Source organism: Phyllobates terribilis, unplaced genomic scaffold, assembly GCF_046119375.1.
Source record: "Phyllobates terribilis strain yellow unplaced genomic scaffold, ASM4611937v1 Scaffold_10__3_contigs__length_209671492, whole genome shotgun sequence".
In the NCBI taxonomy this organism is placed as follows: Eukaryota; Metazoa; Chordata; class Amphibia; order Anura; family Dendrobatidae; genus Phyllobates; species Phyllobates terribilis.
This window is the reverse complement of record NW_027362770.1, coordinates 126,122,192-126,148,145: the sequence shown is the minus strand read 5'-3', so window position 1 is coordinate 126,148,145 and position 25,954 is coordinate 126,122,192. Positions and strand designations below refer to the sequence as shown.

At 40.8% G+C, this 25,954-nt stretch overlaps 1 protein-coding gene across 2 annotated transcripts in view; it reads left to right on the top strand.

Moving 5' to 3' along the window:
- The window catches only part of RNF130 (ring finger protein 130), a 261,704-nt gene that overhangs the window by 134,807 nt on the left and 100,943 nt on the right, over positions 1-25,954 (top strand). For both annotated transcript variants that reach the window (XM_073649772.1, XM_073649771.1), the window contains exon 4: positions 16,677-16,748. In XM_073649772.1, the coding sequence (XP_073505873.1) occupies positions 16,677-16,748 (72 nt within the window). The remainder of the gene's footprint in view (positions 1-16,676; positions 16,749-25,954) is intronic.

Below are 25,954 nucleotides of genomic sequence, written 5' to 3'. Positions count from 1 at the left end.
AAATTTTGGGGTCCATTTTTTCCTGTTACCCCTGCGAAAATAAAAAAAAATTGGGTCTAAAGTAACATTTTTGTGAAAAAAGTTAAATGTTAATTTTTTTCTTCCACATTCCAAAAATTCCTGTGACGCACCTGAAGGGTTAATAAAGTTCTTGAATGTGGTTTTGAGCACCTTGAGGGGTGCAGTTTTTAAAATTGTCACTTTTGGGTATATTCTGTCATAAACACCCCTCAAAGTGACTTCAAATGTGATGTGGTCCCTAAAAAAATGGTTTTGTAAATTTTGTTGGAAAAATGAGAAATTGCTGGTCAACTTTTAACCCTTATAGCTCCCTAATAATAAAAAAAAAATGTTGTTCCAAAATTGTGCTGATGTAAAGTAAACATGTGGGAAATGTTATTTATTATCTCTTTTGTGTGACATATCGCTCTGATTTAAGGGCATAAAAATTCAAATTTTGAAAATTGCAAAATTTTCGCCAAATTTCCGTTTTTTTCACAAATAAACGCAAGTGATATCGAAGAAATTTTACCACAATCATGAAGTACAATATGTCACGAAAAAACAGTCTCAGAATCAGGGGGATCCGTTGAAGCGTTCCAGAGTAATTACCTCATAAAGTGACCGTGGTCAGAATTGTAAAAATTGGCCTGGTCATTAACGTGCAAACCACCCGCGGGTTGTAAAGGAGTTAAGAACCCCATAGGCTCTCTCACAGCAAAACAATTGATCTATGTACCATAAATACATTGGTGAATACAAAGGATATTATAGAGAACTATGAGTTTTATATTTAAGGTTAATATAAAGGTCAGTGTAAAAGTGCTGAATCTGCTAGGAAGCAGTTATACTGAAGTTATAATGAAGTTTCGAGACTACTTTATTAATGGTAAACTAGGCCATTCACATGACAGCACATTTGTTATGTAGTTATTTTAATAAATCCTTCTTCATGGGCTGGATTTACATAACAAGTACCAGCGTGAGTTTAATTTTAGGCAATTTTTACAAACCCCTATCACTTGTTACATATGACCTGTCCTCAGATCCAGCAGGTAGCTTTATTTGAAAGCGTTTTCTCAAGGTCTCGATTAGGAGCACGTCACTCTTCTGCTTCCTGGATTTCTGCTTGTCGGGGAGGGTTTCGCTCCTGTTTGATTGACTTTTCAGACCAGTGGCATAGTCATGCTCCTGGCCCGAACTGTGCACTCTGTTGCCATTTGGCCAGCTTCAGTGCAGCACTTACAAGCTCTCTCCAATAAAGCTTGTAAGCGCTGCACTCCTTGCATAGGACACAGGCCATCGCTGAAAGACCGCAGAGGTGGCCATTAAACTGGGCAATGAGCAGTGCATAATTACATGAAAAATCCCTCATGAGAACGGAGAGGTTTTTTAATAAGAAGCAAAGTTTCTTGTTTTGTTTCTTGGGAATAACCCTGTATGTATTAGTTTCTCCCATCCTTTGGTGTATTGTATGATGGGGTCTCCAATCTCCATCTCAAGAGCCTGAAGGCACAAACGGTCTGCCATCTTCAGTCATAACCTTAAAGGGGTTCTCTGCTGGGTAAACCCTATTTGAGGTTAGAGGTTAGAAAGGTTTCTTGGTTTAAAAAAAAACAAAGCTGATCATAAAATGTCTCCCTGTTGGGATCTCCAGTGATCACTTGTATTATGGGGTTAAAAAGGGCAGTAAATGTTCAACTTCCCTACAGTGCCACCAGAGAGAGAACGCAGCATTATACAGTGGCAATTCAGGTCGATGGCTTGTCTGTGTGACACAGGACAGATCAGGTCCTCCAGATACAGCTAGACACTATGGCTAAAAGATGAGGATCCTCCGCATGTGTTCCCCCTCTGTCAACTTCCCTAATGCAATATATGAAAATGAGTTTTCAACATTAGACAACCCCTTGTAGTCATGGATGGTTATATAGGTTGAAAAAGACATAAGTCCTTCAAGTTCAACCTTTCTCCACAAGTCATACATTCTCTATCATTAGATTATTTATAACCCACAATGCCTTTTATTGTGAGGAAAGCGTCCAGCCCTTCTATAAATGCCGATATACAGGTGTATCTCACTAAATTAGAATATCATCAAAAAGTTAATTTATTTCAGTTCTTCAATACAAAAAGTGAAACTCCTATATTATATAGAGTCATTACAAACAGAGTGATCTATTTCAAGTGTTTATTTCTGTTACTGTTGATGATTATGGCTTACAGCCAATGAAAACACAAGTCATTATCTCAGTAAATTAGAATACTTTATAACAACAGCTTGAAAAATGTTGCTAAAATCCGAAATGTTGGCCTACTGAAATGTATGTTCAGTAAATGCACTCAGTACTTGGTCGGGGCTCCTTTTGCATCAATTACTGCATCAATGCGGCAATGTGGCATGGAGGCGATCAGCCTGTGGCACTGCTGAGGTGTTATGGAAGCCCAGGTTGCTTTGATAGCAGCCTTCAGCTCGTCTGCATTGTTGGGTCCGGTGTCTCTCATCTTCCTCTTGACAATACCCCATAGATTCTCTATGGGGTTAAGGTCAGGCGAGTTTGCTGGCCAATCAAGCACAGTGATGCTGTTGTTTGTAAACCAGGTATTGGTACTTTTGGCAGTGTGGACAGGGGCCAAGTCCTGCTGGAGAATGACATTTCCATCTCCAAAAAGCTTGTCGGCAGAGGGAAGCATGAAGTGCTCTAAAATGTCCTGGTAGACGGCGGCGCTGACTTTGGTCTTGATAAAACACAGTGGACCTACACCAGCAGATGACATGGCTCCCCAAACCATCACTGATTGTGGAAACTTCACACTAGACCTCCAGCAGCTTGGATTGTGGCCTCTCCACTCTTCCTCCAGACTCTGGGACCTTGATTTCCAAATGAAAATTGGAACTCCTTGTGGAGTGTGTCAATGACTCCTTCTGGACATCTGTCAAGTCAGCAGTCTTCCCCATCATTGTGGAGCCTACTGAAACAGACTAAGGACCTTTTTAAAGGCTTAGGAAGCCTTTGCAGGTGTTTTTTGTTAATTATTTTAATTTACTGAGATAATGACATTATCATCAACATTAACAGAAATAAACACTTGAAATAGATCACTGTTTGTAATGACTCTATATAATATAGGAGTTTCATTTTTTTTATTGAAGAACTGAAATAAATTAACTTTTTGATGATCTTCTAATGTAGTGAGATGCACCTGTACAGTACTATCTGCCATCACTACCTCTTGTGTTAGAGCATTCCATAGTGTGACTGCTCTAACTGTAAAGAACCAATTAATATTTAGCTGCCCGAGTCACCTTTCCTCCACAAGTAATGAGTGCCCCCTGGCCCTTTGTAAGCTTGGTATAGGCCTTTTATCCCATGTAATAACCTAACTGATAACCTGCTGGTTGTCAGTTATTATATTATTCTCTGCAATATATGGCTTAGCTGTTGCAAAATACAGCAAATTATTGCTGAACTCTTCTTCCTACCTACTCCTGTGAAATATGAAGGAGCCTTCAACACAGATGTGAACAGAGCCTTAATCATGTTGATTTTAGATACTAGCCAAGAGCAATAGTATAGTACACTGCATTCATTGTACTACTATATAGAAATGCTGGAAATTATCCTGTTGGAGGACCAATGACCAACGACTCAGACCAAGCTTTCTGACACTGGGCAGCGCATTTTGTTCCAGAATGCCTTGAGAGTCTTGAGAATTCATTGCACCCTGCACCAATTCAAGACACCCTGTGCCAGGTACAGCAAAATAACCCAAAAACATAACCGAGCCTCAAATGCCTCAAACAGTAGGTACAATGTTCTTTGTATGCTTTTTTTTTTACTTTAGAGCTGATGTCACTTACCAAAAAGCTCCAGTTTTGTCTCATCTGTCCAAAAGGCATTCTCCCAGAAGCTTCCAGAAGTTTTGTGGTTTGTGAATATACATTTTGGCAAATTCCAGTCTTGCTTTTTTATGATTTGATATCAGTGGTTTCCTCCTTGGTCATCTTCCATGAAGTCCACTTTGGATAAAACTGCGACGTATGGGGCAGTCTGACAATGAGGTACCTTGACCTTAGAGTTCACCTCTAATCTCTCTGGAAGTTGTTCTGGGCTCTTTGGGTTACCTTTCGTATTACCCCATCTCTTCAATTTGTCATCCATTTTCCTCTTGCGGCCACATCAAGGGAGGTTGGCTACAGTCCCATAGACCTTAAACGTCTGAATAATATGCGCAACTGTAGTAAGAGGAACATCAAGCTGTTGGGAGATGGTCTTACAGACTTTACCTTCATCATGGTTGTCTATAATTTTCTTTTATTTCAGGAGATTAGAATTTCTCCTTACCGTATTTGTTCCATGATCAGTTTCGAACACCATGATACCAATCAGCACAGTGACTACTTTTTATCCTTTAAATTGTCAGACTGACTGATTACAAGTTTGAAGACACCTGCAATGCTAATTACAGGACACACTTTAGTTTAACATGTCCTTATGGTCAAATTATTTTCAATCTTTTCTATGCAAATTGCCTCTTCAGAGAAAAAGAGGACTTGTACTCTATAGCGCCACCTATTGGAAGTAGCAATCCTACAAGTCACAATCAACCCTTTAACGAGTCGTGCAATATGACTTAGGATAAAAGCCAAATCAGAATCTCAATTTGCAGACACGGTGTTTCGGGCTGTTGATGCCATGGTTTATGTCCATGTCATTTTCATTATTAGTTTATTTTAATTATTCTTCTGTTGAATCACAATTCAAAAGCAATGTCTGATTTTCATTAGTTGATATTCAGTAAATTTAAATTGAACATTTGTTATGTCAGTTTCAAGTTATTTCAGTGACCATTGTGAGTTTTTCTTAATTTACTAGAAGGGTACCAACAATTTTGTCCACTTGTGTATACTAAATAGTATGGAAATCATCCAGAAGAATTTGGAAACAAACAAAATAATGCTGTATCTGCTCCACTATTTGTTTTTAGTGAGTATTTGGATTTTCAGCCACTTCTTGACTTGATACCAGATTACAGAAATTTCACTGTAATAATAACCAGCTGTATCCTCACTTATTTTTAGCATTCTAATATCATTTTTACAATGGGTACAAATCCAGAATAATGTCCTTTTAAGCAAGAGCTGAGAACATTTAGCAATTCAGCAGTATATTAAGAGGAATTTCAAGTGGAAATTGTTTTCCTAGAAGGGCACACACATCCATGTCTCATTGTGCGCAGCTCGCTGTCCCCTCCAGGAATGAAAGTTTTCCGTCTGCCAAGTTTTGCTTATTGGCAGCATCAATAGCAGAATAGCTGCTGTGCAAATAAGCAAAACCCAAATCAAATCAAATTCCTTTTGTTTTCAAACATTAATTCATCTTTTTGTATTACTTTTTATTATTATTAATTAAAACAAAATTGTGATGCTGTTTTCTATTAAATAGTTTTGAAATTAAAATTGGATATGCTTAAAGGTTCATTCCCACAATCACTTTATTTTTCACAAACCACAGTAAATGCATATTTATTGTTAATATGCAGACTAAGCCCAACAGAAAGTTTCATTCTTGTACCTTTTGTGGTTTTGATCTCCATCTGCCCCTCTGCATCCAGCTTCACATAGCAGAATGAGTAGTCCTATTCTTATTTCCTAAAAACTACATTTCCCAGTACCACTTGCTTCTTTTTAGTGCTGCAGACTCCTCCTCCCTCTCCTGTGTGTTTCTGAAAAGTCCCAACTCTGAGTTATTATCAAGCTAATCTAAGTGGAGAATTCACCATTTGTTTCTGTGCACTCTTTGCTCCTGACTCAGTCCCCTTCCTAACCGATTTTATATTCTGCCAATTACATCACTATGCCTGCCTGTGTGTTTTTACATTGTTGTTAGCTGCTTTCTCTCAGAGCTCAATTCCCCTGCACTCGTCCTCAGTGGAGCAGAGGATTGATGCATATGGCAGAAGATTATCTTCTGGTATATTGTTACATATGGCAGAAGATAATCCTCTGCAATATTAATCATTAGGGAGGCTTTTGCAGTTTCCCTTTATTGATTTGTTAGCAGGCAAGAAACACAGCTCAGCTCTGCTCTGCCGAGTAAATACAAGCTCTCTTTTGGAGGAGTTCAGGAGAGTTGAGCTATGCTAGAAAGCGGCTAACAATTATGTAAAAAAAAAAAATAGGCAGCTATACAAATAAAATCTTGCAGAAGATAAAATCAGCCAGGCAGAGTACTGAACAGGAGCAGACCATACATAGAGGCATGTAGTGTATTCTAGATGTAAATTATGCTTACTCTGCTGGAGGTAGTGCAGAACTGTGCTGGCAAGAAGCTAGCAGAGAGAGAGTGCACTAAGCATGATTGACTAGGAGTAGTGGAACTACAACAGGGCGGTTCCAATGGCAACCGGAAGATAAATAGAATCTGGCAGGGCATGCTTTGGGGGCTACTGTGTGCAAAACAGGGCAGATTTAAAGTTTAGTTATATTGGCCCTAATGAATAAATATGTATACGCTATATAAGACCACATTGTGATTTTGAGAATAACCTCTTAAGATGATACCATCCATGAATACTGTTCAAGTCAGCCCACCCATAAGTTACACAATAGCTGTCAATAAGATCACTTACGCTGTGTGCACAAGTTGCATTTTTGCTGGGTTTTTTTTTCAATGCAGATTTGTCATAAAACCTGAAGGGTTTCCTTCTGCCAGCAAAGTGAATGAGAATCCTGAAGTCTCATGTGCACAATGCTTATTTGTGACTTGCAGATTTGGTGCAGATTTAAATCTGCAGCATGTGAATTCTTTCAGCATTTTGCTGCAGATTTCACCCATACTAGTCAGTGGGGTGCACCAAATACCGCAAGTAAAAAAAGCAGCAAAAGTATATGTTTTGTGAATTTTCTGCACCAAATACTTAACGTGTGCACATACCCTTGCAATGAAAGTTTGTAAAATAATAATGAAAAAAATAAAATGATTGGTACTGAATGTTCTTCAGCATTTGAGTCCATGTTTGGCGTTATTTCTAAATCTGCTATTCTTCCTACTTTGGTTAACTTGGAATATTGTCACGCTGGCCATATATCCCATTCTGCTGTGCCAGTCAGATGTCTCCCTTCTTGCTTCCCCTATTTCTATCAGCATAGTTAGCAATAGAAACTTCAGTTAAATTCTCCTCCCCATCCATTTATTACTTTATACATGTACTGAACATTTACGAAGAGTCTGCGGACAGCATTAAAAGCATCTGCCTGATACTATGAATCCAGCTAAGACAAATCAAAGCATAGACTCTCCAAGACCTCTGAAGGTATCCTTTGGTATCCGACACGAAGAGTCTTTGCCCTGTAAGTTGCTTGGTGGGAACTCCATGAATCAGATTTGCTTTTCCATCACGTCTCACAGATGGTCTGATGAATTTGCCATCAAAACCTTGAACTTTGTCATTTCTGAACCCTTTTTGAAGTGTGGCAGGGCGCATTATTCTTCTGAGAGACCACTGACATTAGGGAATAGCAAACTTCATCTGCTATCTTGCCATAGTGCATCCTGGTGCCATCTTGGTAAGCGATGCACCTGACAATCTATGTGATGTAAGGAAAAATGGGATTCATCAGGCCACCTTCATCCATTGCCCCATGGAATAGTTTTGATGCTCATGTGCCCATGGTAGACACTTTCAGTGATGGAGAGGGGTGAACATGGGCACCCTGACCATACATAAGAAGCTGAGACTCAGTGTGACACCACTCTGTTATAGTTCTGTTTGTGCTACAGTAATGCTTTGGTGGTATCGGACCATATGCACCAGCCTTCACATTTCACGCTCATCATTGAGCTTTGGGTTGTCCATGACACTGTTGCTGGTTCATCATTTGTACTTTTTTGGACCCACCAAACTTGCTGTATTGGAGATGCTGCAACCCAGTCATCTAGCTAACTCAATTTGGCTCCTCTAGATGGTGCTCCGATTTTTACATTCACCCATTTTTTTTCTTCCAACACGAACGTCAAGAACTGATTGTTCACTTGTTGCCCAATATATCTGACACCTTGAAATGGGTCATCGTCACAAGATAAACAATTGAATCTTCAATTGTTTAATACTATGCCGGATCAGTCTATATACCTATATATATATATAGCAGTCAGCTGTGTTCTGAACTATAGAATTTTCCCCTTGAAACATAATCAGGTGGCAAACCTGAAAAGAACAGCATGGAAGCTCACCGGCTTAATGTACAGCACCAAAGATTGCAACAAAGCAAGCTTCCCAGTTCACAAAAAAAGAGAAAAAAATTAAATACATGTCGCGCATTAGACAAGTTGCTGTGTGAGAAACGACCTTTCTTTTTTCCCTGACTATTTTCTAAAGGTCAGGCGAAACTTGATGAAATTTTTATGCGGTGAAAAAGCTTCAGCGGATGAATGTTTAATGAGGAGGTGGCAGAACTCGAGAATCTCTGTTTGAACTGCTCAAATGTTGTAAAGGAGAAGATGCAGCTATTAGCTTGGAGGAATAAAAGGGCTCCATTTGGTAAATTTAAATTCAGGTTATTTTTTTTCTAGTTTTTTTGTTATATATTTTTTTCTTTATTTGGTTTTTAAATGGGAATAATGCTTTTCTGACAGTGGATGAAACGCCTTAAGAATGGTTATGGTAATGCATCGCTTTTCAAGTCTTACAATAATGTCATCTACAGCGGTCTTGGGGGTGGTTGTGCATTTATTCTCTTCCTACTTCTAAAAGCTTTTCACAAATCTCTGCTTGAAAAAAAAAAAGTAAAACTAGATAGAAAAGCATAATATTGTCTTTTAGTCTAATTTCCTGTTGTTCTTCTCAGAATCACTTAGTACTCCAGAGCAAAAGTGGAGGATTTGTTTCGGACATCCAACCAGACTGCCGCTTCTTGGTCCCAAGATGGCATCAAACATTGCATATTATATTAATTTGCGATTTTATTATAAACCTTTTTTATTTTTTGGGTGGTGTCACACAACAGACTCTCATTTCTGTTTTCTTCATCTCACTTTCAGCTTTGCTTCATAGAACTGGACAAAGTCAGCAAAGTCATCTCATTTTAATTAGAGGGTGGGAGATAAAATGATGGCTCTATTGTATGCCTGCTATCGCTGTGCACATGGATAGGGTTTTATACAGCTATTTTGCCTATTCTTGGACTCTGGGTAAGGAAACTGCAACAACTGGAGATTGTGCAAGTCTTTTTTTTAACCTTTTTGAGGAGTATTCTGAGCTCAGACATTTGACATAACTGATAAATTGAGGTCCCATGTCTAAGTTGTGCACTGACCAGTCTCGAGAATGTTTTATCGCTGCTGCTTGGGATAGCTGTGTATGTACTGCAGTGAGATGGGGTTAGGGTACCCCTGTTCTTAAGAGAGGTGTGGTTTCCGGAATGAGACCTCATCTGGAATACTGTGTCCACTTCTGGGCGCCACATTTTAAAAAAGACTTTGATATCCCGAGCAGCCGTGCACACAGTCGGTGGAAGAGTAGTGACCAGAGACCATTAGTGGTGGCAGTGGCTTTCCCTGTTTCATCCCTGGTGATGCCAAAGTACCAAGCCAACTGAATGTGAAGTGTCATGGCGCGTTCCTAGTGTTGGTGTTTCTTTGTTCTAGCGATCGGTGGGGTCCCAGCATTTACACCTGCAATAATATCCTATTGACTCCTTATATCTTTGCTTTATATTATATTTTTTTTCTGTTGTCCGACTACACCAGTAGGTTTTGTGAAAAAACCCCTGTGATGTACATTTAGGCATCCCAACCAAACTTGTGTCTCGTGGCAAGAAATAGCTTGTGTATCTTAGGGATGGTGTCATTTTAAAGGTTCTGCTGGATAGAGATACTGGAAGAGTAAAATGTTATCTACTGAAACAGGAAGCCCTGCTATGAAGTGAATGTGTGCTTTTTTTTATCTATAAAAAAAACTCCTTCCTTGAAAAAAAAAATAAATAAATTTGCCGGAGACTATGATGAAACCGTGAGTGGTAGCCATCTAGACTGCGTGCAGGCAACAATGCTCATTTATTACATCTCATTTGTTTAATCATGTCATTAATTATTTATTCGTTCCAATTGTTTATTGATTTGGCTTAATTGCTGACGCTCAGCTCTGAATTGTGATTTTTTTTTTTGCACCATCATAGAAAGTGATTTCCTGCAGTAAAGACTCCAAAAATGGTTCAGCCATAGTTTTGGGATTGGGCATCTTCTACCTTAGCACGCTGACCTCCCTTTGTTTAGGCCTCTTTGGGATGCTACTGTTTTTCATCAGTGTTTTCCTTGAAAATATATTTTATAGAGCAATTTACATGTCCATATAAGACGAAGAACTTGGACATGTCCTACTCTACTCCGATTTGCTGAAAAAACTCGAATGGTGCTTTTCTGTTTTTATGGATCTGTTGCTCAGAGACACCTGGGACCTCCATCATAATAATAATAAATAATCTTTATTTTTATATAGCGCCAACATATTCCGCAGCGCTTTACATACATTATCATCGCTGTCCCCATTGGGGCTCACAATCTAAATTCCGTATCAGGATGTCTTTGGAGTGTGGGAGGAAACCGGAGAACCCGGGGGAAACCCATACAAACTCCTTGCAGATGTTGTCCTTGGTGGGATTTGAACCGAGGACCGCTCCGCTCCATCCATTCTTTTTTTTAATAATTAAAGCCGTCAGTTGATTCATCCATCCATCTGCCCAAACTACCGGCAGCAGGAATCAGAGCCTGGCTTCATGATTACAGCTAGGAATGTTTTTCTCTGAAACTTTCCGGCGTTTTGGAGAAAGCACAGCTCAAAGATCCGGCCAGGGACCATAAAGACGAGACTAGTTTGGCGCAACCATTGTCCAGCTCTCCCTGCACCGCTCTAGTTGATTGACAGGACTTTCCCATGTGATCACATACAGTAGAGTAGAGACCTGTCAGTCACCTGTAGGGGTGCAGTTATAAACCCATATTTCCTCTGAAATGCCAGCACATGCAGACAGGCTCAGATTCATGCTGCTTGTAGTTTGACCAGCATGATTCGACAGGTTCCCCTTAAATTTTTTTTTCTTTTAAGAACTGGCAATGACCCACACCAAGAAAGAAAGCTGCTCAAAATGCATGCAAGCCATCCGACTTGCATCCTAGTACTGTCAGTCTTTACTCTGACTGGTCACAAGGAAAAGGTTGGGAAACCTCCATCATTTTTTTGTTTCACACAACAAAAACAGATGACACTGATGGAAAAATTAGCACAGTGCCCAAAAAAATAGATAAAACTTAGGTCCAGAACACTGATGAATGTTGGTCCTTTTTTGGATACAAGATTTAAAGCTGATGTGTGGATTCAGCCTTAGGGCACATTCCGAAAATCATTATCTCGTGAATATGCTCTTTAAGGGGTTGTCTGTCAACACTCAACTTCCCTTCTGATCAGGTGTTCCTGATGGCAGCAGCAGGATATATTCAGTTGTACAACAGAACAGATCCGTCAAGTGCATAGTGTCCGTGGCCATATACTGCACATCCGGGATCTGCAGTACCCTGCTGTGGCCACTACGCAGTTGACTGTTCGGTTTTGTTTTATTTGCTTCTGTAGGTTTCTGATTACAACTGTATCTCGCATGCTTTTTAAGGCTTTGTTCACACATCATGTTTTTTTTCTGCATTCATTTTCTGTGGAAAAACCTGATCTCTTGCCAGGAGGTTGTTCAGGATTTTTGTTGCGGTTTTCTTGCTTTTTTGCCCCTTTTTTGGTGCCTTTTTTCAGCATTTTTTTCACTGCCCTTTTGTCTCTGTTATGCATGTACATGACGTTCAGTGAAAACAAAAATAAAATATTCTAGTTTATGCACAAAAAATGCTGAAAACTTGACACCTGCGTTTTTGGTGTGTTTTTTCACCCCCCATTACTTCCAATGGGTGAAAAAACGCTGAAACAAGTGACATGCTCTATCTTTCAAAAAACCATGCAAGACACAAAATCCTGAACAAAAATAACCCATGATGTGCGCATGAGATTTCTGGAATCTCATAGACTTTGCGGGTACTGCGAAACGCAACTGAAAATTTGCATTAAAAAACGCATCAAAAATGAAAAACATGATGTGTTTTTTTGTTTGTTTTTTTACATTATTGCTTGAAGTAACTAGCTTTTTTGGATGCACCCAGAAACCATTCTACCCTATATAATCTTACATTTCATTATTTTCTTGTCCCTTAGCTCTTCCATATGCAGTGTACTAAATCAATGGAAAAACAGTAGATAGAGGTTCTCAGTGCAATTCCCACAGGACCTCCCTCTGGTAATATCAATATCAGAAACCAAGTATCTTCCAAGTCGCATATCAATATAAAATTAGCTGGTTCCTTTCCAGATGGGATTGGTTGCTGCTGTGAGGCTGAAAACTGAGCCTTTCCTTCCTTCCTTCCTTGTATTTAGGCTTTTGAATCATTGTTGGTGCCTGGCAAAAAGCCTCTTCTTAACCTTCATGTATTTTTCTGTTGCGTTTGCAAACTTTTGACGAAACTGTAGCATTGCTTCTCCTCGAACACTGCAAGGACTTGTGTGTCAAGGTAGCAAAGTGCTGTCTGTGCTTTTATTATTATTTTTTTTTAATAAGACATATGCACGAAAACCACACACTAGAAAAAAAACGTGCATATGTATGTAAGTACATACAGGATGATGTTGTGTGATTGCATTTTGTGAATGAGAATCATCTAGATAAAGATGTTTGCTTGCAAATATATTGGTTATATATGATAATGTAGGAAATACCCCATGCATGGCTGTTTTGGGGACAGTGCAGGAGGTACCGCCATGGGGTCTGGTAAGGGGCTTGCAGAACCAGTCAACATAATTTTGCCTATCATCAGACCCCACTAGGGGGAGTTCACTGTAGCCAAGAGTTTGACAACAGTTTAAAAAGGACAAAGCTGTCAGCGAAGTGAAGAGGACCCAATTCCATTAAGTTTCTAATGGCTAGCCTGACCACCTGCCTGTATACTGGTGATTTGACATTAATAAGGTGATTCTAGAAATCTTTCTAAATCCATTTCAACATTAGAAACATTGTAGGGTCAATTTCCCAGGAACCAAATAAGCGGTCAGTATGTTTATGTTTTTGGAGAATCCAGAGTACCCAGAGGAAGCCCACATAGATACACGGAGAACGTAAAACCTCTATACAATTGGTTGGATTCAAACCCAGGCGACAGTGCTAACTACTGGACAGTCCTGCTGTCTTATTTCTCCAATGACCATTTTCTTAAAGATTATCGCGGACTGAGACATTGATAACGCATCCTTTGGATAAGTCATCAATACAAGTTTGGTGGAGACTCAACACTTGGCACCGCCACTGGCCAACTAATACCTGGTGCTGGAACACCAAAACTCTGAGCACTATGAGGCCGTTCCCAGATAATGCAGCTTGACATCCTTTGGTACTGCAGCTTAGATAACACTCACTTCAGAGACTGGCCAATACCCAATGTGTGGAGCAGTGGTGGTCTGGCTCCATACCCTCTGAACGTCTGGCACCCGTAGCTCCAAGTATCAGCTGAGAGGTGGGGTGTCAGGTGTCTGACCTCTACTAATCTGATATTGATGACCTAGTTTAAGGCTAGGGTATCTTAATTCTGGAAGCCCCCCTTTAAATGTCAGGGCACAGTGAAGTATGTATGTAACACTAATCCCTAGCCTACCTGTTTTACAGTCCCATTGACAGGTCCTACGCTCCCATTGATAGGTTCTTGGTAATTACTACACATCTATATGTTTTAAAAAGGAATCTGTCACCAGGTTTTTACCACCTAACTTGACAGCAGCATAATGTAGAGACAGACACCCTTATTCCCGCAATATCTCACTTGCTTGGTATAGTTTTTATAAAATCACTGTTTTAGCAGCAGGAGATTATCACTATAGGACTAGTAAACCTGCAGCCATGTAGTCATCCATATTCATGAGCTGTTTATTTCCCCGCCTCCACCCCTGATTGACAGCTTTCTGTGTACACTGTGCATAGGCAGAAAGCTGCCAATTATTGCTGTGGGCGGGGTTATCTAGAGCTCAGCATTCAGAGAACTTCTAGATATGCAGCAGAGAAAACAAGGATTTTATCAAAACTGTAGCACCCAGTAAAGTAAGTGATACATCACTGGTGTCAATGTCTCTGCCCCTAAATCATCCTGTACTCAGAAGGGGTAGATTCCTTTGAAGGCTGCAAATTATATATCTTTATTATTTACATAAGGAAGAAGACTTTGTACATAAGCACAGCCAATTCTCCACAGAGGTACTGTACATATAGTATGTGGCATCCACACCCACACATTTGAGCCTTAAAGGTAACCTGTCCTCTGACTGCTGCTGCCCGCACTACGGGTAGCACTGATCTGAGTCTGGTAGCGTTATTAGTCTTGCACGTTTTACTCTGAAATGCAGTGGCATGCATCTCTGAGGCTGCGCGTCTCAGATGACTAGTCCAAGGTCGGCCTCCAGCTGCTCCTCACCCCTTTCAATCCCTTTAATTGACAGGTCTCTCCCTATACATAGCTATAGAGACAGACCTGTCAGTCTATGGCAGCAGGAAGGGGAGAAGCCGCGAATGATCCACCTCTTGGACTAGTCATCTGAGATGCACATTCCCCGGCCGGCTTTACAAAGTGAGTTTTTCTCTGATTTCAAAGTAAAATACATATAACTGCAATAACGCAGCCGGGCTCTGATTCATGCTGTCCATGGTTCGGGTAGCATGAATCTGATGACAGGATAGGTCATAAAGGGAACCTAAGTGAATAAACCTTTATTTATATCAAGGATGACTGAGGTTTTACAGTGAAGTCCATATAATCTTCTCGATGTGCTATCAAGTGGAAGTCCAGAAGTGTAACGATTTCAAGGGTTAATTGGGCTCTGTCCGAGGCGATTTCTCTGAATATAGATGAGACCTTTATTTCAGGGCCTAAGGCAACGAGCAGAATACAGCCGACCTTCATTAACTTTGATGGGACACATTAGTGTGTGACCTTTCTGCACAGTACGCGGGCTTTCATTTACAAGCTTATTTTGAAGCCTAACCAGCGATTGATCTTTCTGATTCGTTAAAACTTCATGTTTTTTTTATTCAAACCTGTTTTTCAAAGCAGTCGGAAAGAATAACTTTGTTCAGCCACCCCCCGATGCTTGAATGTCAGGAGGATCTAATGGGCATCTTTGTTATTCTTGGTCGGCCTTAGCTTTTAGCATCAGGTCATATCTTAATGATGGGTAGAACAAGGATCAGTATGGGAAAGCTATCCGGATAAAAAAGCTATGCAGATTTTAGGACATGATGTGCAACGTGCGATTTCTTTTGTGGGTTTCAGCTTAAATTATCGCACATTGTATCATAAAGGCTAAAATCTGTTTAAAGAAAAAAAAAAGAAAGGTCCCAGCAAACAAGATCGTATGTGTTTGGGATCAGAAATCCCCTGCAGTCAGCTGTGATCTGTATCTGATGTGTACTATTACATGCCAGACGTTCAGATTAATGGCCCACCATGTAATGACCTGCTTTTATTTGCATCTCTCCCCTCTGGCTCACATATCGGATCTTGAACAAGAGACCACTTTATATTAGTCATATGCACTAGAAAGGCCATATTATTTTTTTTTATTAATTGTAGTGTTTATTGTCATTTTTTTTATTGTACTAATTAGTATTTTTTAATGAATTGTACTCCTTTAATTCTTATTTTTGTATTATTAATTTTACTTTTTTCTTCGTCATTAAATGCAACTTATGTACCTTGGAGGGATTCACTGTCTCTGGTAGGCATTAGGCCTTAGGTAGTGTTCACACAGGCAATGAGATTTTGGTCCAAACACGCACAGTTTTTATTGCTTTCCACAGGTTGCATGGCACCAAAGCAAACTCATAAACATAAATCCCTAGCCATGTCCAAACTCTACCTAAACCACTGATACTTACGGTTCTCTGCAGACTCTTCTTATAGAGGGAATTTGTCCCCTCTCTCTCATTAGCTCCAAGACACATCCAGTCTGGTCAGCTTCCCTGAGCTGACTGATTAAGGAGAGCAGCCAGCCTAGTTATATGCAGGGCTAGCCAGGTGATCTAATCGGAACCTGTAGAGCTAGGACTTAACCCTAGCCCACCTGGCTTTGCTACAAGCTGTATTGTGGACTAAAGTTTTATTTAGCTCCAATGTTTACCTATAATTCACTTGTGGTTGGTGGTTTTGTTATATTGCTTTTATGTTTAAGTTAAAGGGGTTCTCCATTTTGGATCATTCTTATTTGTTAGAAGGATCCTTGGCCAATAGGCCAATCCCAAATTGCCCCCTTTATATGAGCCTCAGCAATCATATCTTATTTGTGGGGAAGCCTGGCAGTATGTGTTTTAATTCTCTGCAGCGCCATCACAGAGGAAGTTTAGTATTACATGGCATCTATAAGTTGTATGTGTAACACTGGACAGGACAGGACAGGTAATTGAGAGCAGGAGACACTCTTTGTAGCAGCTCTTATTGCTGGCGTAATAAGGCGAAATAAGATAGGTTTTCAAAACTGGACGACCCCTTTAACGGCAATGCTATTGTATAACACACTTATGCCTCTCTCTCTTGCTGTTTTCACAGAGACGACTTGGGGATGCAGCAAAAAAAGCCATCGGGAAACTTACAACAAGGACGGTCAGAAAAGGTGATAAGGTAACAGATTTTCATGAGCGTGTAAAATAAAACTACTGTGAACTAGACTTGCACTTTAGGTATTTGTTGGTGGATCCATCAGTAATCTCGTGTATATGGATACCCCGACTATCCCACTAATGTCCCCTGCCAAGGAAAACGAGGGATGGACTTGAACTATCTATTCCATTGCGGATGGTTATTGGAAATACCATTGTCAATAAGGTGTGTGCCAAGTAGTGGCGTGCTTAGCCCCATAGGATCTCCTGTATTGTCATATACTTTGAGTATACGTTTCCTTTTTGGAGATGCCCCTATACTGAAGAGCTTATGTTAAAGTCACTATCTTGACAAAGCAGTGCATACAACGCAAATAAACAGCTCTATGTGAACATAGCCAGAGATTATTATTGTGAAGCTAATCTGTAGCTAATTCAGCCATTTGTGCAGCTTTATTTTAAGGTTTTTATTTAAAAAAAAAAAAAAAAAAACATTTTGCCATTCCCTAGAGAAGTCAATAAAGAATACGATAAATACAGTATTACATGATTGTATGTAACTCCATAACTCAGCTCTGTTTTAAAAATGCACTTGTCGACAAGAACATTAGATCAGGGATGTCAAAGGCAAAATACACAGAGGGCCAAAATGAAAAACTTGGACAAAGTCACGGGCCAACCAGTATATTGGGCCCCACACAGTCCTCCATACAGTGTAATGGGCCCCACACAGTCCTCCATGCAGAATAATGGGTCACACATAGCTGTTCATACAGAATAATGGCCCCACATAGTCCTCCATACAGAATAATGGGCCCCCACATAGTCCTCCATACAGAATAATGGGCCACATAGTCCTCCATACAGTATAATGGGCCCCACATAGTCCTCCGTACAGAATAATGGACCCCACATAGTCCTCCATACAGAATAATGGGCCCCCACATAGTCCTCCATACAGAATAATGGGCCCCCACATAGTTCTCCATACAGAATAATGGGCCACATAGTCCTCCATACAGTATAATGGGCCCCACATAGTCCTCCGTACAGAATAATGGACCCCACATAGCTTTCCATACAGTATAATGGGCCCCACATAATCCTCCATACAGTATAATGGACCCCACATAATCCTCCATACAGTATAATGGACCCCGCATAACCCTCCATACAGTATAATGAGCCCCACATAGTCCTCCATACAGAATAATGGGCCCCACATAGTCCTCCATACGGAATAATGGGCCCCACATAGTGCTCTATACGGTATAATGGGCCCCACATAGTCCTCCATACAGAATAATGGGCCCCATATAGTCCTCTGTACAGAATATGTGCCCCACATAGTCCTCCATACAGAATATGTGCCCCACATAGTGCTCTATACAGTATAATGGGCCCCACATAGTGCTCTATACTGAATAATGGGCCCCACATAATCCTCCATACAGAATAATGGGCCTCACATAGTCCTCCATACAGAATAATGGGCCTCACATAGTCCTCCATACAGAATAATGGGCCCCGCATAGTCCTCCATACAGAATAATGGGCCCCACATAGTCCTCCATACAGTATAATGGGCCCCACATTGCCTTGTATACAGTATAATGGGCCCCACAAAGTCCTCCATACAGAATAATGGCCTCACATGGGGATGGTGGTTCTTGTGTCGTGGGCCAAATATACCGTAATCACCCTGAGTTTGACATGTATGCCTTAGATGTAGAGAAAAATGAATATGATTTGCACATGCTTAAAAACTTCTAGATAAAGCAGGGCAAGAGGATCCGTAAATGCTCATTTTTTTAAATGCCCTAAAAATCTCCAGCACCCATGTGTTCCACACCACATGTCCCCAGGCCTCATCTTCCATCTTGGGACCCTGCATCTGATCTCTGGTTGCACAATTGGTGCTGACATGAGGTCACTTGATGAGGAGTTGGTGCGTCATAGAGGTGCCAAAGTACATCAGCCGAAGACCAACAACATGCCTTGGGCCGTAGAAAGAGAACATTTTGCAATTTTTAAAGGCAATCTGTCAGCATGATTTCACATACCACATTATATGCACATGTAGTTCTTTCAAAGACAAGTCCATCAATACCTTTACATGGCCAGTCCATTCCTCCATTATTGAGAAATCAGCATTTGAATTGATATGGAAATGAGACTGAAGGACTATGGTAGATCTGAAGCCTGTGTCACTCCAGCTCTATTCCCCGCCTCCTGCTTGACTGACAGCTCTCAGTCAAGCAGGAGGAAAGGACTGGTTCAAGTGAAGGTATTTCTTGACTTGTCTTTGAAATTGTTACATGCGCATAAAAATAGTTTCAGGGTGAAATCCTATTTACAGATTCCCTTTAAGCTATTTAGCGCTCTGTCGTATTAAAGGGGTCGTCTCATGAAGTCAACACCTGTCCTTCCACTCTAGGGTAGGCTGTGGAGGACTCTGAATTCCCGCCATATACTACGATAATCCTCCATGCTTCACCTCTCTTCAGCTGACGCATTGTAAGCCAGGTCGAGGAGCTGGGGGTCTTTGAGCACTTTATCTGCATGCTTTATAGTTCGGCAACAGATTATACAATGTGTGTCCTGTAATTCTCTCGCAAAACCCGAACGCTTAAAAAATCGGTTTATTTAATAGCTCAGTCTCTTGTGATGTTGCTATTTTTAAAGCAATGGCCGTGAAATCCGAGCCTGGCCTAGTTGTCTCCTACCATGCTAATAAGCACATTTACTGTGCTGTCTGGTCATAGACACCACACAGCAGTATACGGTGTCACCTGCCGAAATGTAAAATTTATGTACAAAACCCACAGACACTTCAACAAATGCTGTAGTGAAACAGTAGAAAATCGTACAGGATTAACCCCATCCTTGCACCAAATGCAGGATTTATTTAGCTCTTCACATCCCATGAAGATCACATTAGTCAAGGGAAAAACGTCTCCGATCCTTTCCCCTCTGTCCTCACATGTCACTGGTGGCCATAGGAAAAAAAGTAGTATTTCTCTGTGGTTTCCCCCTATGAAGCACACACCTCTTCTCTGGCCTGAGCGTTCACCTAAAAGTAGGATATGTGCTCCTGCTGGCAGAATTATAGGGAGACGAATCAAGTTTTTGATATTTTGCACGTTTTTTTTTCATTGCAAATTCACCTTTCCATTTTCGCCTTTTTACGCCATGTTCACACTAGGCGTTTTTTTTATGCAAATTTTCAGCTGTGTTTTACTGTAACAGCAAAGTCTGAGATTTCAGAAATCTCATGCACACACATTGGTTTTTGTGTCATCTATACTTTGTGCTTTGCATGTTTTTTTTTGCACAATAGAGCATGTCACTTCTTTCAGCGTTTTTTATCCATTGAAAGTAATGGGTGGTGAAAAAACGCCTAGTGTGAACATAGCTTTCAGGCTTTGCTGCGTTTTTAGTGAAAAAAAGCAAGTACAGCAGTATGTGAAACTCATTTATTTTTTAGATTTTACCATCTTGTCTTGGTCACCTGAGATGTCAGTTTGCATTAGGATAGTTTATTTAAATTAGTGATGTGTACAATGTTAACATTGGCTGAGCTAGGTATGAGATTGAACAATCCCTTTGTTCCACAGAGGTGTGAAATTGCATAATCGCTGATCAACTCAATGGTAAACCATAGTGTGAAAGTAAAAAGTGTCCTCCAAACTCAATGCTCTGTCAATGTCTTAGGTAAACTATTCGTGAACAATTCACCTCCCCCACTGTTACATTTGAAATTCTGGTTAATATGGTTTCACATATGTCTTGCATTGATGATCTGTGTTCATGCGTCTGTGGTGGAAGCAAAGCTGAACTTTAGGATCTTGAAAAACGCACCAAAACCTGCGTTTTTGACGCAGCTTCTTTCCTGCAGAAAAAAACGGTGAAAAAATGTCTAGTGTGAACATACCTTTAAAGTCCATTTTATGTGTTCTCCTGTTTTTTTAAGATTGACTTTGTGGGAGGAGTTAAGGGTTTCCAGATGTTTTTGTTTGAAACTTTTAACAAAAGTTGCAAAATTTGTCACATCTGTACTCCAGTCCAATCTTGGAGTGATACTATGTACGTCAGCAATTTTTGTGACCTTTTTGCACCATGAAGTCTTTAAAGACAGAAAAAAAAACATTATTTTACTCTGTGTAAAATTCATGAACTGCGTACGCCAGGCTGAAGAATGTGGCGCAAATAAAATCATTGAATACCATTAAAAAAAAAATAAAAAAAAGGGACTAAAAAAACATCTACAAATGATGTATTGGGCACTATATATCATAGAATAAATAGTCCTTTTTATGTTTGATTAGTGGCCTTGGTAGACAGGGGAGCAAGAGATTTCCGATAAAGCCAGCTACACCCCAACCGGAGACCATGCAATTTAAAGGGGTTGTCCGGCCTTGGTGTACATATCTGCAGTTACTGCCCGCTGTGAGGATTCTCGGGTCCCGGAAGTGGGCACGTGACCTCAAGTGTCTAGTACCATAGTGTAATTGTGAACATCAAGTGCAGGATCTAAATCCTGGTGTGGAAAGGGGTAACCGAAGAGTGTGGTCAGCGCCACAGGGGAAATTATGTATTTCATGGCGCCTATTGAAATCTGTGTAATGCATGGACGTGATGGGTCCTCCAGAGCGAGAGACTTTCTTTGTCCACTCTGCCTTATAGATGCGAGTTATGACCGGAGCACCTTCCTCCATATTTTTGAAGGTATGACCTCTGGGACCCTGTCCGGTTTTGAGAGCATGTTCCTCTTGAGAATGGAGCAATAGTTTGTATGCATGATCACCACTTCATTTACTGCCTATACAAGCGGTGGTCATACATGTTCCCTACTAGCAATTCGTAAGACCCAGTCTAGCTGCTACGTCCGTAATCTGAGGCCATCTGACCGGAGCCTTGTGACCTGCCTCCTCCCTGATGCCATTTTCTGTAAGTTATCCTGCCTTGCTCATCATCATCGTTGCAACATGACGCACCTGTGATATCGCGCCAAGCTGGCTAATCAACAGCAGAGCCGCGGATGCCTGGAGGGTAAGTGATAAGTCTCAGGACTCCCGCCCGCCACAGATCATGGCCAATGGACCTGGTCCTGGAAATCAATTCTCGCCATCTCATTCTCTACTGCTCCATGCACGTGGGATTTTGTTCTCTGTAACGCTGGGGCTTCCAAGTGGTCAAACTCACACCTATCATAATCCCGGGAACTCTCTCATTCTAATAGGTAAATTAAAAAAAAATATTTTTTTTTTCAAGGGCCGACAACTCTTTAAGAAACTTTTTTTTGTTTTACTTTGAATTTGTAATATAGCGACGACTTTTCAGCACTTTTACACCTTTTATTAGCTGACGGAAAACTTGTTGGGTGCCTCCTTATTTTTACATATAACACATTATAAAACTCCAGAAATCAGCTGCTCCGAGCCCCGAGCCTCCCTGTACTTGTTAGCTTCTTTATTTATGGTCTGACAAGTCTATATATAGTAAAACCTTCTTTCCAAAACACATGGAGGAGCGAGCGCTCATAAACCGCCAAGGTTTTATGTCAGGGGCGTAGGATTGAACTTTATTTTGTCTCTGTAAATCACTCTAAGAAGTTCATGGGTTATGGAAATATGATGATGGCTATGAGAATGTGGTCAGATAGAAAAAAAAATGCACTTTTTTTTTTCTCCTCCCCAGAATACAAATACACCAATATGTCAATTTTAAACTAATTATGAAGAGAGCACCTTTCTTTTTAGATTGTTTGGCGCCATTATCCGTGGAGTCTCGCATCAGTCCATGTCTGCCAGTGAGTCTCACATCAGTCCATGTCTGCCAGTGAGTCTCGCATCAGTCCGTGTCTGCCAGTGAGTCTCGCATCAGTCCATGTCTGCCAGTGAGTCTCGCATCAGTCCATGTCTGCCAGTGAGTCTCGCATCAGTCCATGTCTGCCAGTGAGTCTCGCATCAGTCCATGTCTGCCAGTGAGTCTCGCATCAGTCCATGTCTGCCAGTGAGTCTCGCATCAGTCCGTGTCTGCCAGTGAGTCTCGCATCAGTCCGTGTCTGCCAGTGGGGCTCACAGCTTGATTAAAGGGAGTCTGCCAGCAGATTTCTTTCTACTAAACTAATACCATCGCTGGGTAATACATCTAAAGAGATATGAAAACATACATTCCTTGTCGAAATGGAGTTGCTTTTGACGGAAAAAATAACTTTTACTCTTTAGGCAAATTAGAGAATAACCGTGGTTTTAATTTTTATTACATAGATCAATAATACACATGAAATTAATCAACTTTGTAATATGTCTAATCAGAGAAATCTGCGTCTTTCTCCTGCTGAATAGATCTTTCACTCATCTCATGAGTAAAATCTGTATTCAGTGAAGACATATTTCCTCATTACTGATGTAGGAGGTGACAGTTGGTGCTTTTAAAATTCTATGGAGATGGGAGGGAGGAGCTAGAGGAAGACACATTCTACTGTAAGGTTTCCTGAAACGACAGTTACACTTCTCCATAGAACTTTATGAGGAACAACTGTCGTCTCCTATATCTCAGTAATGGGAAAGTCTGAAGACATACTTTACCTGGGAATGTTATTGATCAGTCCCGGTGGTGAAAGAAGCATATTTCTACAATTAGATATATTAAAAGGTTTCTTATTTTCATGTGTACTATGGATTTATGGGAAAATAATGAAAATGTCAGTTATTGTTTGTGTACTAAATGGGCAGGTATTGGTTTATTAGGCAAGTAATCTCCTGACACTCCCTTTTGTCATATTCAAAAAGATCTTTCTCCAGTACAAGATCCCTTTAAGGAGGGGAGAGCAGCAACAGTAAACTTTTAAATAGGCAATTAAGATTCAGGGGAGGCGATACGGATGTGTCATTATCTGGGCAAATCAGTGGAGTTAATCACACTAAAGGGATTATATCACCAGGTTGTTGCTACCTCACCTGAGAGCAGCATGATGTAGGGAAAGAGACCCTGACTCCAGTGTTGTATCGCTTAGTTTACTGGGTGCAGCAGTTGTCATAAAATCAGTTTTCTCTGCTGTAGATCTAGCAGTGCTCTGAATGCTAAGCCCGGTATAATCTCCCCCCCCCCCCCCACACCACTGATTGGCAGCTTTCTGTCTATACTCTATATTGACAGAAAGCTGCTAATCAGTGCTGGGGGTGGGTTGGACCAGGAGGCACAAGATGCCTAGTCCTAGTGATAATCTCCTGTAAAACAATGATTTTATTGTAACAACAACACACAGCCTAGTAAGTGACACATCGCTATACTCAGCCTCTACATCATGCTGCTCTCGAATTACGGAACAAAAATCGCCTGACAGATTCTTTTTAATATGCAATTTTTTTTTCTTTGTTTTTCTTTTTCTTTTTTAGTAGAAGAATCTGAGCTGTATCCCAAAATGTGTTTATCTTCCCACACGTTTCTTCTTGCATCCAGTGACTGTGTCAGGTCACGTCTGGCCGTGTGAGTCAGCTGTATCCTGTATAGGACAGTGGTTACATTACAATTAACTGCCTGGACGTCATTGTACATAAATATCTCCCGTAGGAGTAGTTAACATACTGAGCGGTACATGGCGACGTCAGAAATAAATCTACAGTCGCCATTCACTTTACCATTACCAAGTTGCTGTTTTATGCCAGTGTAGGGCATCATATACTCTGCATTCGCAAAGTCAGAGAAATAGGAACTATTTACCCAGGAACCACAGACTTTCAGTCATCATCGATATAGCAATGTGATCATTTTTAATCTATACCCGGCTCCTCTGAGGTTATCAGTAAGGAAATGGATACCGGATTTAGCAGCGAAAGTGTTGGTGCCAACATGTAAGCAGATCTGGTCAGTCCTCGTGATGATGGATCTGTAATCTCAGTGAGTAAATTCAATGATGAGACCTAGCGGACTTGTTTCCTTACATTTGCCGTCTTCCACCTTCTGGCTCCCAAGCTGAAAAACTACATCTCAAAGCATGTACTCAGTCTTTTGATGGAGGGACTTACTTGTCACGTTCATTTACACTGTGCAATGTGTAGTGTGAAGACACGGGGTCTTCCATGAGCGTAATACCACTCAGACAACACAGGGGGAGGGTAAAACAGTGTGGCAATACTTTATTGAGCCACCAAACAGACAATAAACACATAGAACAGTCCCCTCAAATACCCAAGATGGTGCAAAATTACACAGTCCTCACCCTTTCGCTAGCCCAATGGGAATAGAGCAGCTGCGACTTTGGGACTTGCAGGACCAACTACCTCAGCCAGTGGCCCCTCGCTTTTGGCGGGCCCCCACAGAGAGGATTTATCGGCAAGCTTAGGAAGCTAGCAGTCCATTGAGGTACAAAGTCAGGAGACCCGAGGGTCCCACTCTGGCTTCTCCGAGAGTTTCCATGGGGCCAGATGACCGGCTGTTCCCAATCTGACGTCTCCGAATGTCTCCGGAGGGTCCCACCTGGCAACCCCAAACAATATATCCATAGGGCCAGGTGACCTCATCGTCCCAACCTGGTCTCCCCAAATGTATTCATGGGTTATCTTATGGTCAGTGGAGCAGAGCTGTATCCTTCCAGCTAGGGCTGTGTACCCTTAGGCCGGAATCATGTACAATCCAAATCTGTTTCTCTCTCGATCGAGCCATGCTACCAAGCTGATGTCTTGAAGAGTCTGTATGATTGTTTGATTATTTTTGTCAAGTCTCTCTTTCCATTCTGACTGCTACAGAAGCATATGTCCCTTAAGTAGTTACAATTGTCCTTCCAAGTACACATCCGCATGGCAAGGATTAGGGAGGGTATTATTCCACAGGGCTCAGGTCTCATTGTTTGAGCATTTAATCAATTTACATAGTTGGTATAGCAGGGAGCTCTTGTAAACCAACATCTAGCTGGCTTTAGTATAATATGTAATTAGCATATTAATAAACATTATTGTTTCAAAACCAAGAGAAGTCAACATTCCAGTTTATACACATAATAGTATGTCTTTCTTAACCAGCCAAAGAAAAACACACAGATTCACAAGTCAACACAAACACAATAGTGTATTTCTCTTGGCTTAACAAATCTAGATGTCTGGCTAATTTAAGATAAGAAACTGTTTCATCACACGTAGCATTAAACAACCACCGATCGGCTACATGTTTGCACACTTGTCGATCGACTACCATTGATCTCGGCAGCACAATTCCAGTTTACAC